This window comes from Mustela nigripes, chromosome 4, assembly GCF_022355385.1.
Source record: "Mustela nigripes isolate SB6536 chromosome 4, MUSNIG.SB6536, whole genome shotgun sequence".
NCBI lineage: Eukaryota > Metazoa > Chordata > Mammalia > Carnivora > Mustelidae > Mustela > Mustela nigripes.
Genome location: NC_081560.1, coordinates 166413660 through 166432093, shown reverse-complemented (window position 1 = coordinate 166432093; position 18434 = coordinate 166413660). Strand labels below are relative to the sequence as shown.

The 18434-nt window shown below is 42.8% G+C and overlaps 1 protein-coding gene across 6 annotated transcripts in view; it reads right to left on the bottom strand.

Moving 5' to 3' along the window:
- Window positions 1-1004: 1004 nt before the first annotated feature.
- The window catches only part of AS3MT (arsenite methyltransferase), a 28260-nt gene continuing 10830 nt past the window's right edge, over window positions 1005-18434 (bottom strand). Inside the window, exons 11-12 of one of the 6 annotated variants that reach the window (XR_009403977.1) lie at window positions 12262-12368; window positions 12082-12164 (exon numbers count right to left, since the gene is read on the bottom strand). Coding sequence is in view for 5 of the 6 variants with exons in the window: in XM_059398466.1 (XP_059254449.1) it covers window positions 17987-18103 (117 nt within the window). In the remaining variant the exon portion in view is untranslated. Of the gene's footprint in view, window positions 2439-11486; window positions 12165-12261; window positions 12369-15609; window positions 16094-17756; window positions 18104-18434 lie in introns of those variants that run through there. The other 5 variants (XM_059398472.1, XM_059398470.1, XM_059398471.1 and 2 more) reach the window with 5 other exon arrangements.

Genomic DNA, 18434 nt, shown 5'->3' with positions numbered 1-18434 from the left:
ATTCATTCATTCATTCATTCATTCACTCATGAGAGAGAGAGTAGGAGGAGGAGCAGAGAGAGAGGAACAAGGAGACTCTGCGCTGAGCAGAGTCCCACACTGGGCTTGATCTCAAGGCTCTGAGATCAGGACCTGAGCCAATCTCAGGCTTTCAACACTCAACCAACTGGCCCACCCTAAGTTTCCTAATCACACTGAGCAAACCCTGCTAGGTCCATGGGTTGCTCAGGAGAAAAAGATCCTGAGGGTGCCTGGCTGGCTCCGTTGATAGAGCATGGGACTCATGACCTTGGGGTTTTGAGTTCAAGCCCCATGTTGGGCATAGAGGTCACCTAATTAAAAAAGAAAAAGAAAACTTAAAATCCAGGAGAAAAAAGCCCTGAAAACCCAACTCCCCAGGATGCCCAAACCACTGTGTACAGGAGGAGTCACTGTAGCAAAGTAACTGCCAAATTGGTCTTTTTGTTGCAACTTAAACATCCAAAATACAATTGCTATTTTCCTTTTCTTTTTTTTAATTCTGCAAGCACATTTTCTTCCATTTTCGTAAACAGGTCAGATTTTTCTGATTAATTTCTGGTAGGGGTGACAGCAATGTCCTCCTAATGGTTCCTTCCTCTTCCACATCTGCGTGTTTCCCTTCTCAGCCCAGCAGCCAGAGTGGTCTTGTTAAGTCAATCCTGTTGTTCCTTTGTTTGAAGTCCTCATCTGACTTCCCATTTCATCACATAAAAGCCACAGTCCCTACAATATCCCACAAGGCTCAGAAGGGTGTGCTGCCGCCTCCCCTGATTTTTCCGACCCCATCACCTGCTGCTCCAGCCAGTTTCTCCTAGCTCTCTCTCATTCATTTCAGGGATGCTCTCTGAGGAGCCTGTGTACCTGCCATGTTTCCTGTTCCTGGGACTCTCTTGTCCCCGATGTCAGCATAGCCCAACATCCCCCCCTCAAGACTGCCCAAAGGCCACCTTTTTTTTCTCTTTTAAGATTTATTTACTTATTTGAGAGAAAGAGCACATGAGTGGGAGGGACAGAGAGAGAGGGAGAGAGACTCCGAAGACGACTCCGCACTGAGCACCCAGCTGGACATGGGGCTCATCATCATGGATCCTGAGATCACCTCCTAAGCCGAAACCAAGAGTCGGACTCTCAACCGACTGTGCCACCCAGGCGCCCTAAAGGCCACCTTTTTCTAAACTCACGAACACTCCATTCACTCCGTCTCTGCTTTATTGTCCTTAATTTTGTTTATTATCTGTCCCCTTCCACTAGGGCTTGAACTTCATGAGGATAAAGATTTTGTCTCTTTTGTTCACGGCTATATCACCAGGGCCTAGAACAACAGTAGATGTTGAAAAGAGAATCCATAGAATGTTATAGAAATGAAAGAATCTTTATTCTGATTGTTTTCAACTAATGGCCCTGACTCTACTTTCTAGCCCTTCAGGTTCTGGCATTCCTTCCCCCACCACCAATTCACTGACTGCTATATCTGAAAAATAAGTTCAGATGGAAAAAACCCAATTCACAAACTTGGCATGCATTTATAAAAATAACACTATCAAAGTGTAGAAGCAAAAAAAGTTGAGATTTTTAGGGATATATGACAAAGTTAAATATAGATATGGTCTTTCGAAGTCAGCTGATTGAAAATGAAACTGTTTTAACTTCTCAAAAAAGTGTGAATTCAAGTGTGTTTAAGGGAGCTAAGAGGGAAGACCATTAAAGGCTCACAAATGCTGAATATACACTTTAAAAATAAGTGTGGAGAAGGGGGGCAGGGGAGAGCTGGCCAAACGTACAGATATTTCCTGTGCATTGCAGAGAAAGCTAGAACAGTCAGGAAAACATGGCATTCAGCAGTTTAGAAACAAGTTACAAATTCAGGACTTCAAAGCAAAGAATATAAGGACGGACCCACTGGAACAACTTATAATATAAAAGTAACCAAGCTCAGGGGCGCTTGGGTGGCTCAGTCAGTTAAGTATCTGACTCCTGATTTCAGCTCAGGTCATGATCTCAGGGAGATCAAGCCTTGAGCCGGGCTCACACGTTGGGCGTGCAGCCTGCTTGGGATTCCCTCTTTCCTGCTCTCTCTTGCAGCCCTCCACCATAAAAATAAAAAACAAACCAAGCTCAAATTCACACAGGGATCACTAAGTGATTTTTATCCTGAGTGGTGCCGGGGACAGGGGGGTTCATATATTTCATGTAGATCCAAGACACAGAGCAATCTAGACACCTAAGCCAGGCACATTTTCCTCAGAAAGAAGGATCTTCCTTCCAGTTTGGAGGCATGTTAGCTCCAAGAATGACCCTCTCCTTAGAGAGGGGCTGCTGGTGCAGGCTTCTCGTGACTTCCAGGGGCTTTCCAGTCTGCCCATCTGTATGAATGGAGGACAAAGGCAACACTTGCTTCTAGGGATGTCATTTTAAATCTGGAAGAAAACAAATACAATGAAACTTTGAATTCTCATCATATCTCACCTCCGAAATAGGCTACAAAAGGCCCGAGATGGCCAAGTGGGTGCCGCAGGAGTCGAATCCTGGGTGGTTCTGACTTTGACCTTAAGCAATTCATTCAGGAAAAGCCAGAACTTTCTAGTAAACACCTTTTCCTACCTAACCCTCTCTTGCCAGAGTGCTTCACTGGCCACCAAAGGGGAAGAACGATTATTCCATTCCCTCAGCTGCAAAAGAAAAGCTACCATGTGTGTGGATTCCAGGATTTGGGAAATCACTCCATCCAGAGCTAAAGTCATTTTGAGGGGTGCCTGGGTGGCTCGGCCATTAAGTATCTGACTTGAGCTCAGGTCATGATCCAGGGGTTCTGGGATCGAGCCCTCCAGGAACTGGGGAAATACCGGAGTTACCCAGACTTTCCCTACAATGAAATCTGTTTCCCCTGAAGCAACATCATTCACTTGTTTAAATAAAAAGACAAGAGATCTTTTAGTTCAGATGAGAACTTGTCATAACAGTGGGCCAAAAACAAACAGAAGAAGCCAGAATCAAGAATCGCATCAAGTCAGCAATGCCATTTACCTGCTCTAGAGGAAAAGCTTTCTTCAGGCTTTACTTCCCACCTTTTCTAGATATTTTCTGGATGTAGTCAGTGGAGTAGGAAGAGAAAGAAAAAAGCAGCTTTTTGATGGAGTTGGGAGAAACCTTCCTCCCTTGATATGAAGCCAAGCTCCTTGGGTGCAGCCTCCCTGGGAATCCTGAGTCTCCTGTCAGGCACTCAGAGGGGTTCAAGGGAGACTCCGACTGCCCCTCCCACCCCCACCAAAGGCTCTAGGCCCCTCCACAATGGAGCCTTGGGAGCTGGGCAGCACCCTACATGGCCACTGCCCTTGTCCCAGGGAACCTGCCCCTCCCGACCCTTCTGTGGGGCAAACCCAAGCTGTCTCCTGTGCTCTGCACAGTCACCTGCTTCCTTCCTTCTCAGCCCCTTGACCTGGACTACTCAGAGAAAGGTGTCCCTGGGCTAAAAGTCCACTGTTGGCTCTGCTCCAGGACCCCTGTCCTCCTGACTGCCAGGCCTGCAACTGTAGGATTTTCTAAAATCTCTTAGGATGTTCTTTCTCAGTGCTATTCCATCTCAGCTCCAGCTTCCAGCTCTGTCTTGGACAAACATGTAAGAAAGATTCTGAGCTTCATATCCTTATCACTGTGACTAAAACACTCAACCGAGGTCATGATTTGGGGGAAACTCTTCACTTCCATAATTTTAAAATGTTGACCCATGTGAATATCATCTATTTAAAGATCTAAATTTAAAAACCACATTTGGGGAGTGAGGAATAGGTAGTTGATAAGAAAGACTGATAGGAGGCTGGTAAGTAGGAATGGGAAACCAGGGAGAAGAACGATCCTAAATGCCCAATTCTGAGCCCTTCTGTGAGATTCAGACCAGCAGCAGTCTCATAGTAGAGCTGGAATTTATTATTATGACTCCAGTCATAAAATGCCAATTTTCCCATACCAGCTGAGCTCATTCCCTTGGTCTTTTTTCCATATTCTCTGAAGCTGGAGCAAGAAATCTACTCCATTAAGTCAGGACCCCTCCCCATGTATAGACAAATAATATGCCAGATCTCAATGGGACGGGGGGAATCTCTTATTTATTTATTTATTTTTTTAGATGAAATCAAAGAGGGAGACAAACCATATGAGATTCTTTTTTTTTTTTTTTAAGATTTTATTTATTTATTTGACAGAGAGAAATCACAAGTAGGCAGAGAGGCAGATAGAGAGAGGGGGGGAAGCAGGCTCCCTACTGAGCAGAAAGCCCAATGCAGGCCTCGATCCCAGGACCCTGAGATCATGACCTGAGCCGAAGGCAGAGGCTTTAAACCACTGAGCCACCCAGGCGCCCTCTTATTTTTAGTTCCTCTGGGATACCCATTTTTTTTATTTTAAACATCACTAAAGACTTATTTCTCCTCATTTATTAATACATCTCAATTCTCTGTTTCCTCTTTAAATTTTAACTAAAGTTTTATATCTTACTTATTTCCCCATCTCTTTGTTTCTCCTTTACCATTCATTCATTCAATATATATTGTATAACTAATAAGTTCCAGACATTGTACTAGGCACTGTGGAGCTATATTACTGAATCAGCAGTTACCCCAAAATCGTACCAGTAAAGAGGTTGGGAAACATATGCTACCTAATGACATACGCAGGATAGAACATCAAAAGTCTTAAGAAGAAGTACACATAAAGTGGGAGAATTGACACCTCACGGGCTTTGAGTTGGTCCTTGAAAAACAGACAGGTTTTTAGATATGCCCGTGTTAAGAGCTAGTCCAAGAAAGATGTCTTTGTGTGCTTGGACTACCATAACAAAATATCATAGACTGGGTAGCTTAAACAGAGAAATGTATCTTCTCACAGTTCTGGAAGTCAGAAGCCCCAGATCAAGGTCATGTAGGGTTGGTTTCTGGTGAGAGCTCTCTTCTTGGCTTCCAGATGGCCTCTTTGTCCTCACATGGCTTTTCCTCGAAGTTTGAATGTGGAGAGAGAGAATGAGCTCCCTGGTATCTCTTGTAAGGGCACCAATCCTATTAGATCAGGGCCCCATCTTTATGACCTCATTTAACCCCAGTTACTTCTTTGGAAGCCCCACCTCCAAACATAACCACATTTGAGGGTTAGGGTGTCAACACAGGAATTGGAAGGTAGAGCAAGGGGAGAGACACAAGTATTCAGTCCATGACCAAGGAACTGAGAGAGAAGAAAGAGGGGAGAGGCATCTTAATGGGGAGAAAACTATGAAGTGAGATGGCAAAGGGCGCAGCATTTGGGGGACACTATGTAGTCAAATTTGGTTCTGAAGCCCATAAAGAGGAATAGCAAGAATAATGTTGGAAAGTTGATCTGGCCAATTGGTGGTGAATTGAATGCCAAGTTTAGAGATTTAGATTTAATTCTGTAGGCACTCGGAGCTATAAAAAATTGTAAGTAGAAGAGCTGTGTTACAGGAAGATTAACTGACAGCACCAGCGTCCTGAAGCTGGGGTTCTGCCAGTGTAGGAATCTGGGAAACTCCCGACACTCCGAGCAGAAAAAAAACCTTCACAGTTTACAAAGCACTTTCCCATCTGCTGTCTTGACTGACCTTCACAATTAGAACTAAAGGATACACCATTTCTCCAGCCACATTTAGGACCAAAAAACAAATAAACAAACAAAACAAAACAAACAAAAACTTAAAAAAAAAAAAAACCAGATATAACTAGCTTGTGCCACAGGAATCCCCAGAAAATGGGACCCCACAGTCTCTGCTCTGGGAGTCCACACCTGAACCACAGCTACTATCACTGGTGTTTGCACAGTAATTACGAATCTTAGAGCCAACATGAGTTTTCCCAGGCTGGCCTAGATTCTTGATCATAGGTGAGACTTCCTGATACATTTTTCAAACTTCTAAAAAAAAAATGTTAACATAAAACAAACCTACATAGAAGAGCATAAAACATAAATGTAAAGTAGATAACCATAGAATTTATCATCCAAAACAGTCCCCGTTTGAGAGTGAAAAAAGAGTGCTATTAATAATTAACCTAGTTTGAGACTTAAACTGGGACAGTCCCAGGCAAAGATTATGTTCACCTTGTGATAAAGGGAACCGCCCCCTAGTTGAGAAGGACCCTCTAGATCCCTTCTAGATCACTCATCTTCTCCAGCCTAGATGTAACCACTATCCTTACTTTTGTAATAATCACTGTTCCTTTTTCATTGCTGTATTTTTTTAATTGGGGAATTCCCAAAAGGAGAGCAAGGACAGACCCTAGAACACAACAGGATTGTACTAGACCCCGTTTAGTGTCAGTTCCAACACTTTATAGGCTCTACCCGCATTGTACAAGTCATTTAAATATCCTCAGCCTTGGTTTTCCCTTGCGTTAAAGTAGAAAAATCAGCATTGTGAAGGAGGCAAAAGGGAGTCATTTTCAGTAAACACAACTTGGAGCATGTGGCATAGTTTATACCCACAGTGAATCTTCCTCATTATCTCGAGAAATCACTGTTTTTAAAGGGCTGTATCAGCTTTATGGGCTCCTCTTCCATTATTTAGAAGCAAAACTAAAAATACCTCCCTCGCAACATTTCCCTAGTTAGAGCCAAATGAAAGAAATAATAAGGTTAATAAGAAAAAGAAATAAGGACAGTTAATAAAAGATGAACTACCAAGCCTGGAAGCGGCACGGATCCTTCTGTGCTTGCTGGGCAAACCTTTCCTTGACGTAGCAACTTGACATTTGGAGGCTTTGCTTTCCAGGGGATGTTCATTTAATATTCACAAAGAAAGTTCTGTGATGGAGGCTTGTTAACTCTGGGAACAGAGACTAAACTGTCCAGACCACCTCACCCGACACAATTAGGCTCTGAGTTATAGGTCAAATTACCATACGCAGCCCCAGAACCCCAGTTCCCTCCTGCGAGCATCCCTGAGAAGCTCCGCATGTCCTTCTTGGCTTCTGCTTGTAATGAATTAAATATATAAGTCAGATTCCTAGATTAGGCCACAGATCAGCCATCGTTTGAACAATCCTGGGGAAAAAGCCCTCACTAGTAACTCTACTGAAAATGTGTTCATTCTAGTCCAAGAGCAGGCCACAAACTCAAAATCCTACAGGGGTGAGTAAAGCGGGCAGGACAGGGATGGAGGCGAGCAGACGAAAGGGGCACACTCTGGCGGAAGGGGAACCCTTTCCACTCTGGTCATGGCAACCGGGCAGAAACACAAGGCTCGCGTGGCCAACATTTCTACTTTTCCAAGAGAAGTCAGAAATTCATATTTTATGTAAAACCTTCTAATTTATAAATGCAGGCAATGAATTCAATTTTAAAAGCACCGTGACCTCCCCAGAATCTAGATCCGTAAATCTGTTTTCCGGCCCGGCCGGGAACGAAGCGTATACCAAGTTCAACACCCTTCTTTTACAGGCAGGGAAAATGAACTGCCAAGTGGACACAAGGTTTTCCTACGGCCAAGTAACTAGTTTGGCAGCAGAGCCAGATCGAGGAAAGAATACCTGCTTTCGGTCTCCTGCATCACTTCTCATTCCACAAATGAGAAGAGAGTTAATGGCTTTAGGCCTAGTTAAAAAGTTAATAGACCCAAGTCTGGCTTACAGGGCCCCGGAACAGTATCCATACACGTTCTCCTTTACTCTCTTGGGCTTCTGGACAACATAGAGGACATGGGGGGCTATTATTATGAAGCAGAGAAATATAGGACGTGGGGGGCTATTATTATGAAGCAGAGAGTAGCATTCGAGCAGAACATTTTTGTCCCAAATTGATTTTCCCTCACCTGCAGCATACCAGGCTACATGGCTCTGCTCCATGAAAGGAGGGGCTGGCATGTTCCTATTGGGGAAGGGGATTGGTACAGTCGTCAGTCCAAGACAAGCAAGGCTCACGCAGCAGGAGAAGATTAAGTACAAAACTTACATTCACATAACACTCCCATTAACCTCAGTGGGAGCTGTGCTTGCAGAAACTGTGGGGTCAGCAGTCGAACGGAGACAGGAATGAGGCACTAAGGCTCAAGTCATAGGTTATTATTAGGACTGTGTAACTCCAGGCCCATATTTGCAAAAGAGTTCATTTTTATTATCTAGTGAGCTCTCCCTCTACTGACTCTTCCAGCAGGGTCTTCGGAAAAAAAAAAAAAAAAAAAAAACTCTGTTTAGACCTCATCTGTGCTGTCTGTGCAGTTAAAGAAACTTGGCAAATCGCAGAAGTCAGGAGAGGTGCCAGCATTTAGAAAATAGGCTTAGCTGTTTTGGTCCTGCTGGCCCACGGGGTTCATCATCTTTGATTGTTAGTGATCTGGGCCTAGGACAGTGCCTGGTACAGAATAGGTACTTAATAATAGTTAGTGAATAAATGAAAGACTGAATGGATAGCTTCACATTCCTTGCCAGGCTCATTGAGCAAACCTCCCAATCTAATAAGGCAGAATTAGTCACTCCTTTGCTGCTTCCTAGGAGCCATCCAAGGAAAGGCCAAGAATCAATACGAGAAGCAGGCTCTGCTGCACTCTTGGCGTAGAGCCATGCCCTTTTCAGCCGTGTGTGGCTGGAGGTGGGGGGTGGGTGGGATTCTGTTTAAGCTACTGCTGGGCTCTGTCTAGTAGGTAAGCTGCAAAGCTTCTGCAGGCTTACCTGATTTTTTTAAAATATCTGTTTGTTTTAGAGAGAGAAAGAAAGCATAAGCAAGGGTGGGGGGTGGTGCGCAGAGGGAGAGAAAGAATCCAGAAGCAGAATTCCCGACTCAGAGCTCCATCCCAGGACCCTGTAATCATGACCTGAGCCGAAATCAAGAGCCGGCTACCCAACTGACTGAGCCACTCAAGCGCCCCTTACCTGATTTTTTTTTTTTTTTTTAAGTCTGGGCATCTCATCTTTTTTTTTTTTTTTTTTTAAGATTTTATTTATTTATTTGACAGAGAGAGATCACTAGTAGGCAGAGAGGCAGGCAGAGAGAGGGAAGCAGGCTCCGCGCCAAGCAGAGAGCCCAATGTGGGCTCGATCCCAGGACCCTGGGATCACGACCTAAGCTGAAGGCAGAGGCTTAACCCACTGAGCCACCCAGGCGCCCCTGCCTTACCTGATTTTTAAATGAATTCTCTTCCTATGAAAACGAAGGACTGAAAATACTACGTTTGGTACAATAATCAATTAAGAGAAAATCTGCTCCTTAAACCCATTAAGGCCAATTTTTTCCCCATTTTAAAAAAATTTTTATTAATATATAATGTATTATTAGCCCCAGGGGTACAGGTCTGTGAATCACCAGGTTTACACATTTCACAGCACTCACCATAGCACATACCCTCCCCAATGTCCATAACCCCCAGCAACCCTCAGTTTGTTTTGTGAGATTAAGAGTCTCTTATGGTTTGTCTCCCTCCCGATCCCATCTTGTTTCATTTATTCTTTCCCTATCCCCCTAACCCCCCATGTTGCTTCTCAACTTCCTCATATCAGGGAGTTGTTTTTTGTTTTTTTTGTTTTTAATGTAAGCTCTACCACACCCTACATGGGTCTCCAGCTCACAACCCCGAGACTAGGAGCTGCATGTTCTACCCACTGAGCCAGCCAGGCGCCCCATAAATCCAGAATCTTCTGTAAAGGGTTTGTAGCTACAGAATTAGGCCCCTGTTCCTCTGGCTCTGCTATTAGTAAGCATAACATGTATGAAATGAAGGTGAACAAGTGACCTATGTGGTAGGTAAACAGGCAGTGGCTACAGGCTTTAAAAATTTTCTGCATATTTGAAAAGGTGATAACACAACATTGGGGGGAAGGCTGCCCGCTGTCAGAAGAGCTACAGGGAGCTTCTTGAACCACGCTCGGCAGCAAGCCGGTCTTCAGCTGGATCTGCCATCCCATGCTGGTAGCCAACCATACAGATCCAAAGTAGTAACAATTTAAACCATGTGCCACCTATGCTTTCAAAGAACTTCATGTAGACAAGGAAACAAAGGCACGGAGATGTTAAATAATTTTCTCAAGGCCAAAATGCCAAGTGGAAAAGAACTGTTAGGTTTGCCATCAGATTTCGGCCCCTCACCATTCCACACCGTCTCTTGCGCTTAAAGGAGAGACGTCCTCTGTAAGAAGAGACATACGTTCCTAGTTGTCTAGGAACCTAGTTGTCTCGCCTGTATTGAATATTCAAGTAACGGTGTATGGCATTCTTCTGAACAAAACAGTCTACTTTAATTTATATCATCTAGTAAATATTTTGCCGAGATTCCAGATCAAATGCAAGTCTTACGATGTGTGTTTTTGTGGGGAAAATAATGTAAAAAGTACATTATTCTTAGGAAAAGCACAACACGAATTTCCACATTCCAGTTCAAATTCATCCCTCAACATCTTTGGGGGAACTGAGAATTCAGAAAGACAAGTAATTGACTAAATCCTCCTCCCTCTAAATTTAGAAAACCCTAATAAACCAAATAACCAGAATGCACTTTCTTTTCTTCCTTTCCCCTTCTAGCAAGACGACTCTGGACTCACAGATGATGAAGAATGCTTAATCCCACCTATACCGGCCTAACAAATGCTGTTACTGAAGTAGGTTACAACTGGGTAGATACTGAACTCTAGAACCACAAAAGCACTGTTTAGAATCAAAGTCACAGAGATGAATAGAGCTTAAAAGATACCACCCAGTCCTCTCCTTAGTCTGTAGTATTAAGTCAGGTCCTGTGGTTGAACCCACTCAGAAATCTAAGAATTTCTCCATTTTTAACAGCTTTATGAAAAGTGGAGTCTGGAACATAGAATATATTCCAATGTTTTACAAATATGAGGAATATTTGTATTCTAATAAAAAAAATCTCCTGGGTCATGCCACTCCCACCTTGGTTTTTTTTTGCACTGAAGTCAGAGGAATTTGTTGAGATTTTTCTCATTAAAACTCTTCAACGCTTGGGGCGCCTGGATGGCTCAGTGAGTTAAAGCCTCTGCCTTCGGTTCAGGTCATGATCCCAGGGTCCTGGGATCGAGCCCCGATGCTTCCCTTCCTCTCTGCCTGCCTCTCTGCCTGCTTGTGATCTCTGACAAATAAATAAATAAAATCTTTTTTAAAAAAGCACAACTCTTCATCACTTGACGGCTGTTATTAAAGGACTGATCAGCTCCTGAAGACTAGGACCTTGGCTTATGTATGACTTACACCATTCTGTGTCCCCTAACAAAGTCTTCAAGCGGAACTGGACTTCAATTAAATAATGTTCTCCTTTCTAATGATGACATCATCCTGAAATAGTCCTCAATCTCATTCTTTAACTATGGAAGCTAGAACTAAATCTAATAGTTTCCTAGAAGTTTAACTGGGACACATTACAAAGAAAAAGAAAACCTACTGTTTTTATATCTCTTACCTCTCTTTATAAAAAATTATCACTCTTTTCCTGATCCGGTAAGGATCTACTATAGATAGTCACTACGGTGTCATTCTTTAGGATTTAATGAGGTCAAAGGGATTCATTATTCGTTTGTTTTCTTCATTCAGTTGGAAAAAAAAAAAAAAAACACGTTTGATTTAGAAGTTATCTGAAGAGCACTCCTACCAAATCTGATTTTGCAATTTTTTGGCATGATTAGCATGATTTCAGTAGGAGCTTTGTTTTATGAGCAAACATGGTGAAAGTCCAAAAGGTGCTATGCAGGTCAGAAGGAAAATGTTTTTCCTGAGACCCTCTGCCAGCCAGCCAACCGTTCCTCATGAAGCTCTTCTTGCTCATTGGCCAGGCCTGAAGACCCCGTCTCAGTTCCACATCCGACCACTAAGTGGCACCAGAACTTTGAATTAGCAAAGCGAGAGGAAAACCTATTTGATTAGCCTTTACGGTCACGTGCTATGAACCTTCAATTAATACCTTATAAAAAATAATCCATTATTTTTATCAATGACCTAGAGTATGGTGGCTTTTGTGCCATTTTTTCTTTCATATGGTCTATGCTGTGGAGAAGGGTAGATTAAAAGACAAATGTAAGTCCTTCGCCTTCTGCTCCTTTCTTCCAGTCTCCTGTAAATTAGGGACAGCAGCCTCCAGCAATATCAGAGGAACATCTGGGCTTTGCATCAGCAGACTCTCCTGCAAGCTTGAATGGATCTGTGATTATACCCTGTCAAAAGGAAAGGCAAACCAAAATGAAAGAACAAGATAAAGGTGTTTGGATGTACTACAACTCTCATATTTTAGTTTGACTGAGATTGGTTTACCCAGAAGGTAGATAAAATTTTATAATTCCGTGGGATCCTTGGGTTTCAGCTATAAAGGTGGCTGTCTTGTCCTGAAGCTTCTGGTCAAGTTTTTACTACTTTCTTTCCTTTAAAAAAAAAAAAAATTATTTATTTATTTGCCAGAGAGAGAGTGAGCGAGCACACAAGTAGGTAGAGCAGCGGGCAGAGGCAGAAGCAGGCTCCCCGCTGAGCAGGGAGCCCAATGTGAGACTCAGTCCCAGGACCCTGGGATTATGATCTGAGCCGAAGACAGGCACTTAACTGACTGAGCCACCTAGGTGTCCCAAGTTTTTACTACTTTCAAGGTAAACTTTATTTAAAGCCTCTTAAAGGTGGTCCTTAGGGGACCAGGAAAGTTGATTTTGTTTCATTTTGCTTTATGGGAGTCCCATCTGTAATGCTTTTTACCCTTCTGGAACTGAATACCAAAATGCTGAAACTTCATTCCTTCCCTTACTCTAATCTCCAGAAACATGTGCGCAAGACAAGAAGGCAAGTCCTAGACACCAAGGCCATTGTTAGCAACTGCTGATGTTCAGATGTTGAGATTGCCAACACCAGCTGGCAAGATCTCAGGGCAGAGTAAGCGGAATTTTCAGAAGACAAGATGGTAGTCTTTATTTTTCCTCCTTTCGCCTCCAAATGAGATACCTCCAACAACAGCACCAGCACGGCCAGAGGAAAACCAGGCACAAAGGCAAGAAATCAAGAGCATGAATAAGCCACTTCAAATAATGATAATTAATTCATTAAACATAAATGCACACTCTCACTATTGATCACTGGTCACTGCAAATAGAAGGTAGGACAAGACAGTTACGGACCCTACATTCATGAAGGACCGACAGTCCTACGGACCACTACCTTCACTGAAATTACCTATGGGGAGCCTGGTCCCTCTGGCCCTCAGTTTCCACTCTTCTAGAATGAAGATGCCTGCCTGGATCTGGGCTCCCTAACAGGTAATAAGCTAGCATCCAGCAGGGGATCTCCAAGCCCAGAAGAGGGCTGGCTGTGCCAGTCGCTTCTGCCAGGCCCTCTGGTCCACTGTTTATTTCCTTCTCTTGTTACTTGAATTCCTAGTCATAAAAGTTAGCCTTTTCACCCAGGAAAATGATTTTCTACTCCTCTTCTTCCCACCCCATGACTTCTCTACTAATAAGAGATAATTATATCAGTATCACTTCGTAATGCATGCTTCCATCCCTAAAAGATCCCAAGACTTAAAGGAAATAAAAGATGAGACACTTTGATAAATAGTCCTTTCCACCACCAACATCCCATGATTCTATGAAAAGTCTAGATATGGAGAGCTAGTACAGCATATAGGATAAGAATGTCAGCTTCAGAATCTGACATGGGTTCAAATTCACCACTTTCTAGCTCTGTGACCTTGGACTAGTACATTAATCTGAGTCTTAAGTTCTTCTTCTGTAAAATGAGGATAATTTTTTAAAATGAATTAGTTAATTTTTTAAAATGAGGATAATAAGGGTTATTGTGAGGACCATGTGGCACAGGGCCTTGGATATCTCACCTGTTCAGTAAAGACTAGCTTCTCTGTATTATTCCTACCTTTGCTCACATTGTTACTACCACTGCTATTAACTGTAGCAGGATAGTGTGTACCACAATCCTACTTGCATCATTTCCGATGCTGCAGTGTTTTATTAATGTAATTTTTTTGTTAGGCCACATGCCCCGTGTGGAGTCCAATGTGGGGCCTGAACTCACGATCCTGAGGTCAATCCCTGAGCTGAGATGAAGAGTCGGATGCTCCACCAACTGAGCCACCCAAGGGCCCCTAATGTAATTCTTTGAATAGCAACATACACTTTCCTCGTCGGGATTAAAAGAGAAGGAGGAAGAGGGAAAGAGGAACAGAGAGGGAGGGAGGAGGAGTGGGAAGGGCAGGAGAAAAGAGAAGAGGAGGAAGAGGACAAAAGAAAGAGAAGGGATCTCAGAAATGGTTATCACTGCGTCAATGCTCAGCAAGCAGCAGCATTCCGCATTGGCGGCAGCTGTCAGGAAGTCGCCGGCACCATCAACCCCCACCACGTGTGCCTGCCTGTACTGGGCTCTCGGTCTTTATCGGAAAGGTCTGCCATAAAAAAGATAGGCACGTCCTCCTCCGAGCACACAAGGTTATATTTCTAGGACACGCAGCTGTTTCATTCTTTAAATCTTCCTTCCCTGTCAGTGATTGCCATTTCAAAACCTTGGAACTGATCTAAAGACATTGGCACATCCGCAGGCTGAAAGAAACAAGGCAGATGAGAGAAGGAGCAGGTGGGATAAACCAGTTCAAGTACGTGGCAAGTTATGACTGGTATCCGAGGTCGAGAGCCCTCCTGTACACCCCGCATGCGCACTAAAAGGGAGGTCAAGGAGAGGCAGGCTGGAAGAAAGGGGTCTCTGCGGAAGCCAGCCCACTTAACGAAAATTTTTTTACGGCCAGAGTACACTAGAAGTGTTGTGGTTGGAGGAAACACTCCTTTTACTTGTAACTGTAACCTGCCGACAGCTTTTCTAACTAGGATTCGGGAAGCTGGGTTCCAAGAGAACGAGAATGATGAAAACATTTCAAAATACACGTTGATTCTCACCAGCAAGATTTTGTTACTGGTGAACTCCCAAGAGATTCAAAATACCAATATCACATTTGAAAGGTTTCAAGGACAGAAAGGTCCAAAGTCACGTTTCTCTACTTTCCAAAAGGGCAACTGCTTCGAAAAACAGAAAAGTAACAAAGAGCAGAGTGCTCAAGAATTTGATAAAGCAAAACCTGTAGATCACACTTTAGCATTAGCCAGGGCTCCTACACTTAGCTTGTGGCTGATTCATGCTGCTAAGAGTGGCCAAATGAGCCCATATCCGGTTTTGGGGCTCCAGAATTCCTGCCTCTTGTGTTCCATTAAACTTTCCCAACTAGAGGGGTGCCTGGGTGGCTCAGTGGGTTAAGCCTCTGCCTTGGGCTTAGGTCATGATCTCAGGGTCCTGGGATCAAGCCCACATGGGGCTCTCTGCTCAGCAGGGAGCCTGCTTTTCCATCTCTCTCTGCCTGCCTCTCTGCCTACTTGTGATATCTCTCTGACAAATAAATAAATAAAATCTTAAAAAAAAAAACATTTCCCAACTGCAAACTGACCATGTTGGTGAGTGATCTCTAAATAAGCTATACCCTTAAAGACTGCTTACTACATAACAGAGGAAGCAGAAAAAGGCCTAAGGGTTACCTGTGTGTCAATGTATTCTCAAGGTATCCAAAATTACTACAACATACAAGCCAAAGAAAGCAAAAAATTCATGGCAAAAGATTCGAGAATCTCTGGGCCCAGGAGAAAGGGTGTGTGGAAGAATGAGAAATCCTAGAACACAGTTCCAAGTGACCAAGAACATTAATTAGCATAAATCCATAACTGTAACGACTTCTGTTTCTTGAGTGTGTATTAAGTGCCAGGCAACAGGCTAACATTTCCCACAGAACATCCCCACTGATCCTCACAAGCTGAGGAGAAAAAGTGATTATTACCTTCCTGTTACACATGGAGAAACAGAGCGTGTAGGGAGCGTAGGTTACATACCCAAGATCACACAAGCCTGGTAAAGCCCAGATCTGAGCCTTGCCTATCTGAGTGTAAGGCCAGTGTGTAAACACCAACTCTGCCACCGTCCTAGCACAGCAACATCAGTATCGTTATTTCCTGGGGCTTCCAACATCCAGTGCCTTGACACATCACTGGTGTGACTTTGGTGAATGCTGTAAGTTCTGTCAGCCAAAACAGCCTTGAAATCCATCACTCAGCCTGTTCTAAATACAATATTATAAATTAATGAATGGATCAATTAAATAATTGGTACCATGAATAGGGGGAAAGGATTAAATATATAAGAAAGGCAAAGAGTGGGGGTGCCTGGGTGGCCCAACGGGTTAAGCCTCTGCCTTCAGCTCAGGTCGTGATCTCGGGGTCCTGGGATCGAGTCCCGGATGGGGCTCTCTGCTCGGCGGGGAGCCTGCTTCCCCCCGCCCCCGCCTCTCTGCTTTCTTGTGATCTCTCTCTCTCTCTCTGTCAAATAGAGAAAAAAAGAGAAAAGAAAAGAAAAGAAATGCAAAGAGGGAAGCTATTATCTATTATAACTACCTACCTGCCTTCTTCCTAGGGTAGCTGTAGAGATGACATGAGGTAAAATGTGATAAAATGCTTTAGAAAATGCTACACCAATATTTCAGATACTAAAATAATTCCCAAAAGGAATCTAAAATAGTTTAGAAAATGATCATTTTAGAATATAGTGGCATCCTGGCTCAAGTATACATGGGAGAAATTAAGATATGATCAAAATAAGCCTTTCAAAATGGTGGGGGATTGATTTAATAAGTAAACAGGAAAATTTGAACTAGTTAATATTTGGAGAGATAGTCACACTGTATTTCAACATTTATGTTAAAGTGAATTCCAGATAGTTCAAAATTTTAATGTGAAAAGCAAAGCCATGAAAGTACTAGAAGAATCTATGTGACCTTGGATTAAGCAATGAATTTTTAGCTATGACACCCAAAGCAGAAGCAACCAAAAAAAAAAAAAAAAAAGAAAAATTCAATTTCACTAAAATTAAAAACTTTTGTGCATCAAAGGACAGAGAGTGAAAAGACAACATACAAAATATTGAGAAAGTTTTACAAACCATATAGCTGATAAGGGTCTTATATCCAGAATATATAAAGAACTCTTGCAACTCAACAATAAAAAGACAGCCCAAATTAAAAAATGGGCAAAGGGGCCTGGGTGGCTCAGTCAGTTAAGTGTCGGACTCTTAATTCCATCTTGGGTCATGATCTCAGGGTTGTAAGATTGCGCCCCATGTTGGGCTCTGTCCTGGGCACGAAGCCTACTTAAAATTCTCATTCTCTCCCTCTCCTGCTACACCTCCTCCCTCTCTCTCCCTTTCTTAAAAAGAAATGGGCAAAGGATTTGCATAGACATTTCCCCCAAAGAAAAGATACAGATGGTCAACAAACATGTGAGAGGATGGTTAACATCACTAGTCACTAGGGAAATGCAAATCCATACCACAAGGAGGTACTTCACACCAACTAGGATGGCTACAATCAAAACTAAACAGAAAATGACAGAGTGTTGGCAAAGATGTAGAGAAATTGGAAACCGATACATTGCTGGTAGAAATTTAAAATGGTGCAGCCACAGTGGAAAAGTTTGGTGGGTCTCCAGAAAGTTGGATGTAGAATTACTGGATGAACCAACAATCCCACTACCAGGTGTAGACCCAAAAGAAGTGAAAACAAGCACTCAAACAAAGACACATACATGCATGTTCATAGCAGTACTACTCGGGATAGCCAGAGTAGAAAGAAGCTACTATCAACTTGATGAATGGATGAACAAAATGTGGTATATACATGCAATAGAATATTATTCAGACATAAAAAGGAATGGAATACTGACATATGGATAAATCTTGAAAACTATATGTGAAGTAAAAGGGTCCAGGTACAAAAAGCCATTATAGTATATGATTCCACTTATATAAAAATGTCCACCATGGGAAAATCCAGAGACAGAAAGCAAATTAGTTATGGACAGAGGCCAGAGGGAGGGGAGATAGAAGAATGACTGCTTAATAAGGATGGGACTTGGGGTGCCTGGGTGGCTCAGTGGGTTAAAGCCTCTGCCTTCAGCTCAGGTCATGATCCCAGGGTCCTGGGATCGAGCCACGCATTGGGTCCTCTGCTCAGCAGGGAGCCTGCTTCTCCCTTTTCCCACTTCCCATGCTTGTGTTCCCTCTCTTGATCGCTTACTCTCTGTCAAATAAATAAATAAATAAATAAATCTTTAAAAAAGAATTTTTTTTAATTTAGAAAACAAATACTTGAATAATTTTTTCCAAGGTAGCTCTTAATCTTTTTTGTATCTGGACTCCTTTAAGAATCTGATGAAAGTAATAGACCCTTTCTTGAGAAAATACACATTTACACATAAAATTTTACGGAGTTCATGGATGCCCTGAAGTCCCTTCATGGGTACACCAAGTTGAGAACCTCTGACTTACTGTCCAGATTGGAAAAATAAAGTTACGAAGTTAATTCAAATCATTTTGTAAGATACAAACAGGCTATAAATTATTTATAGCAG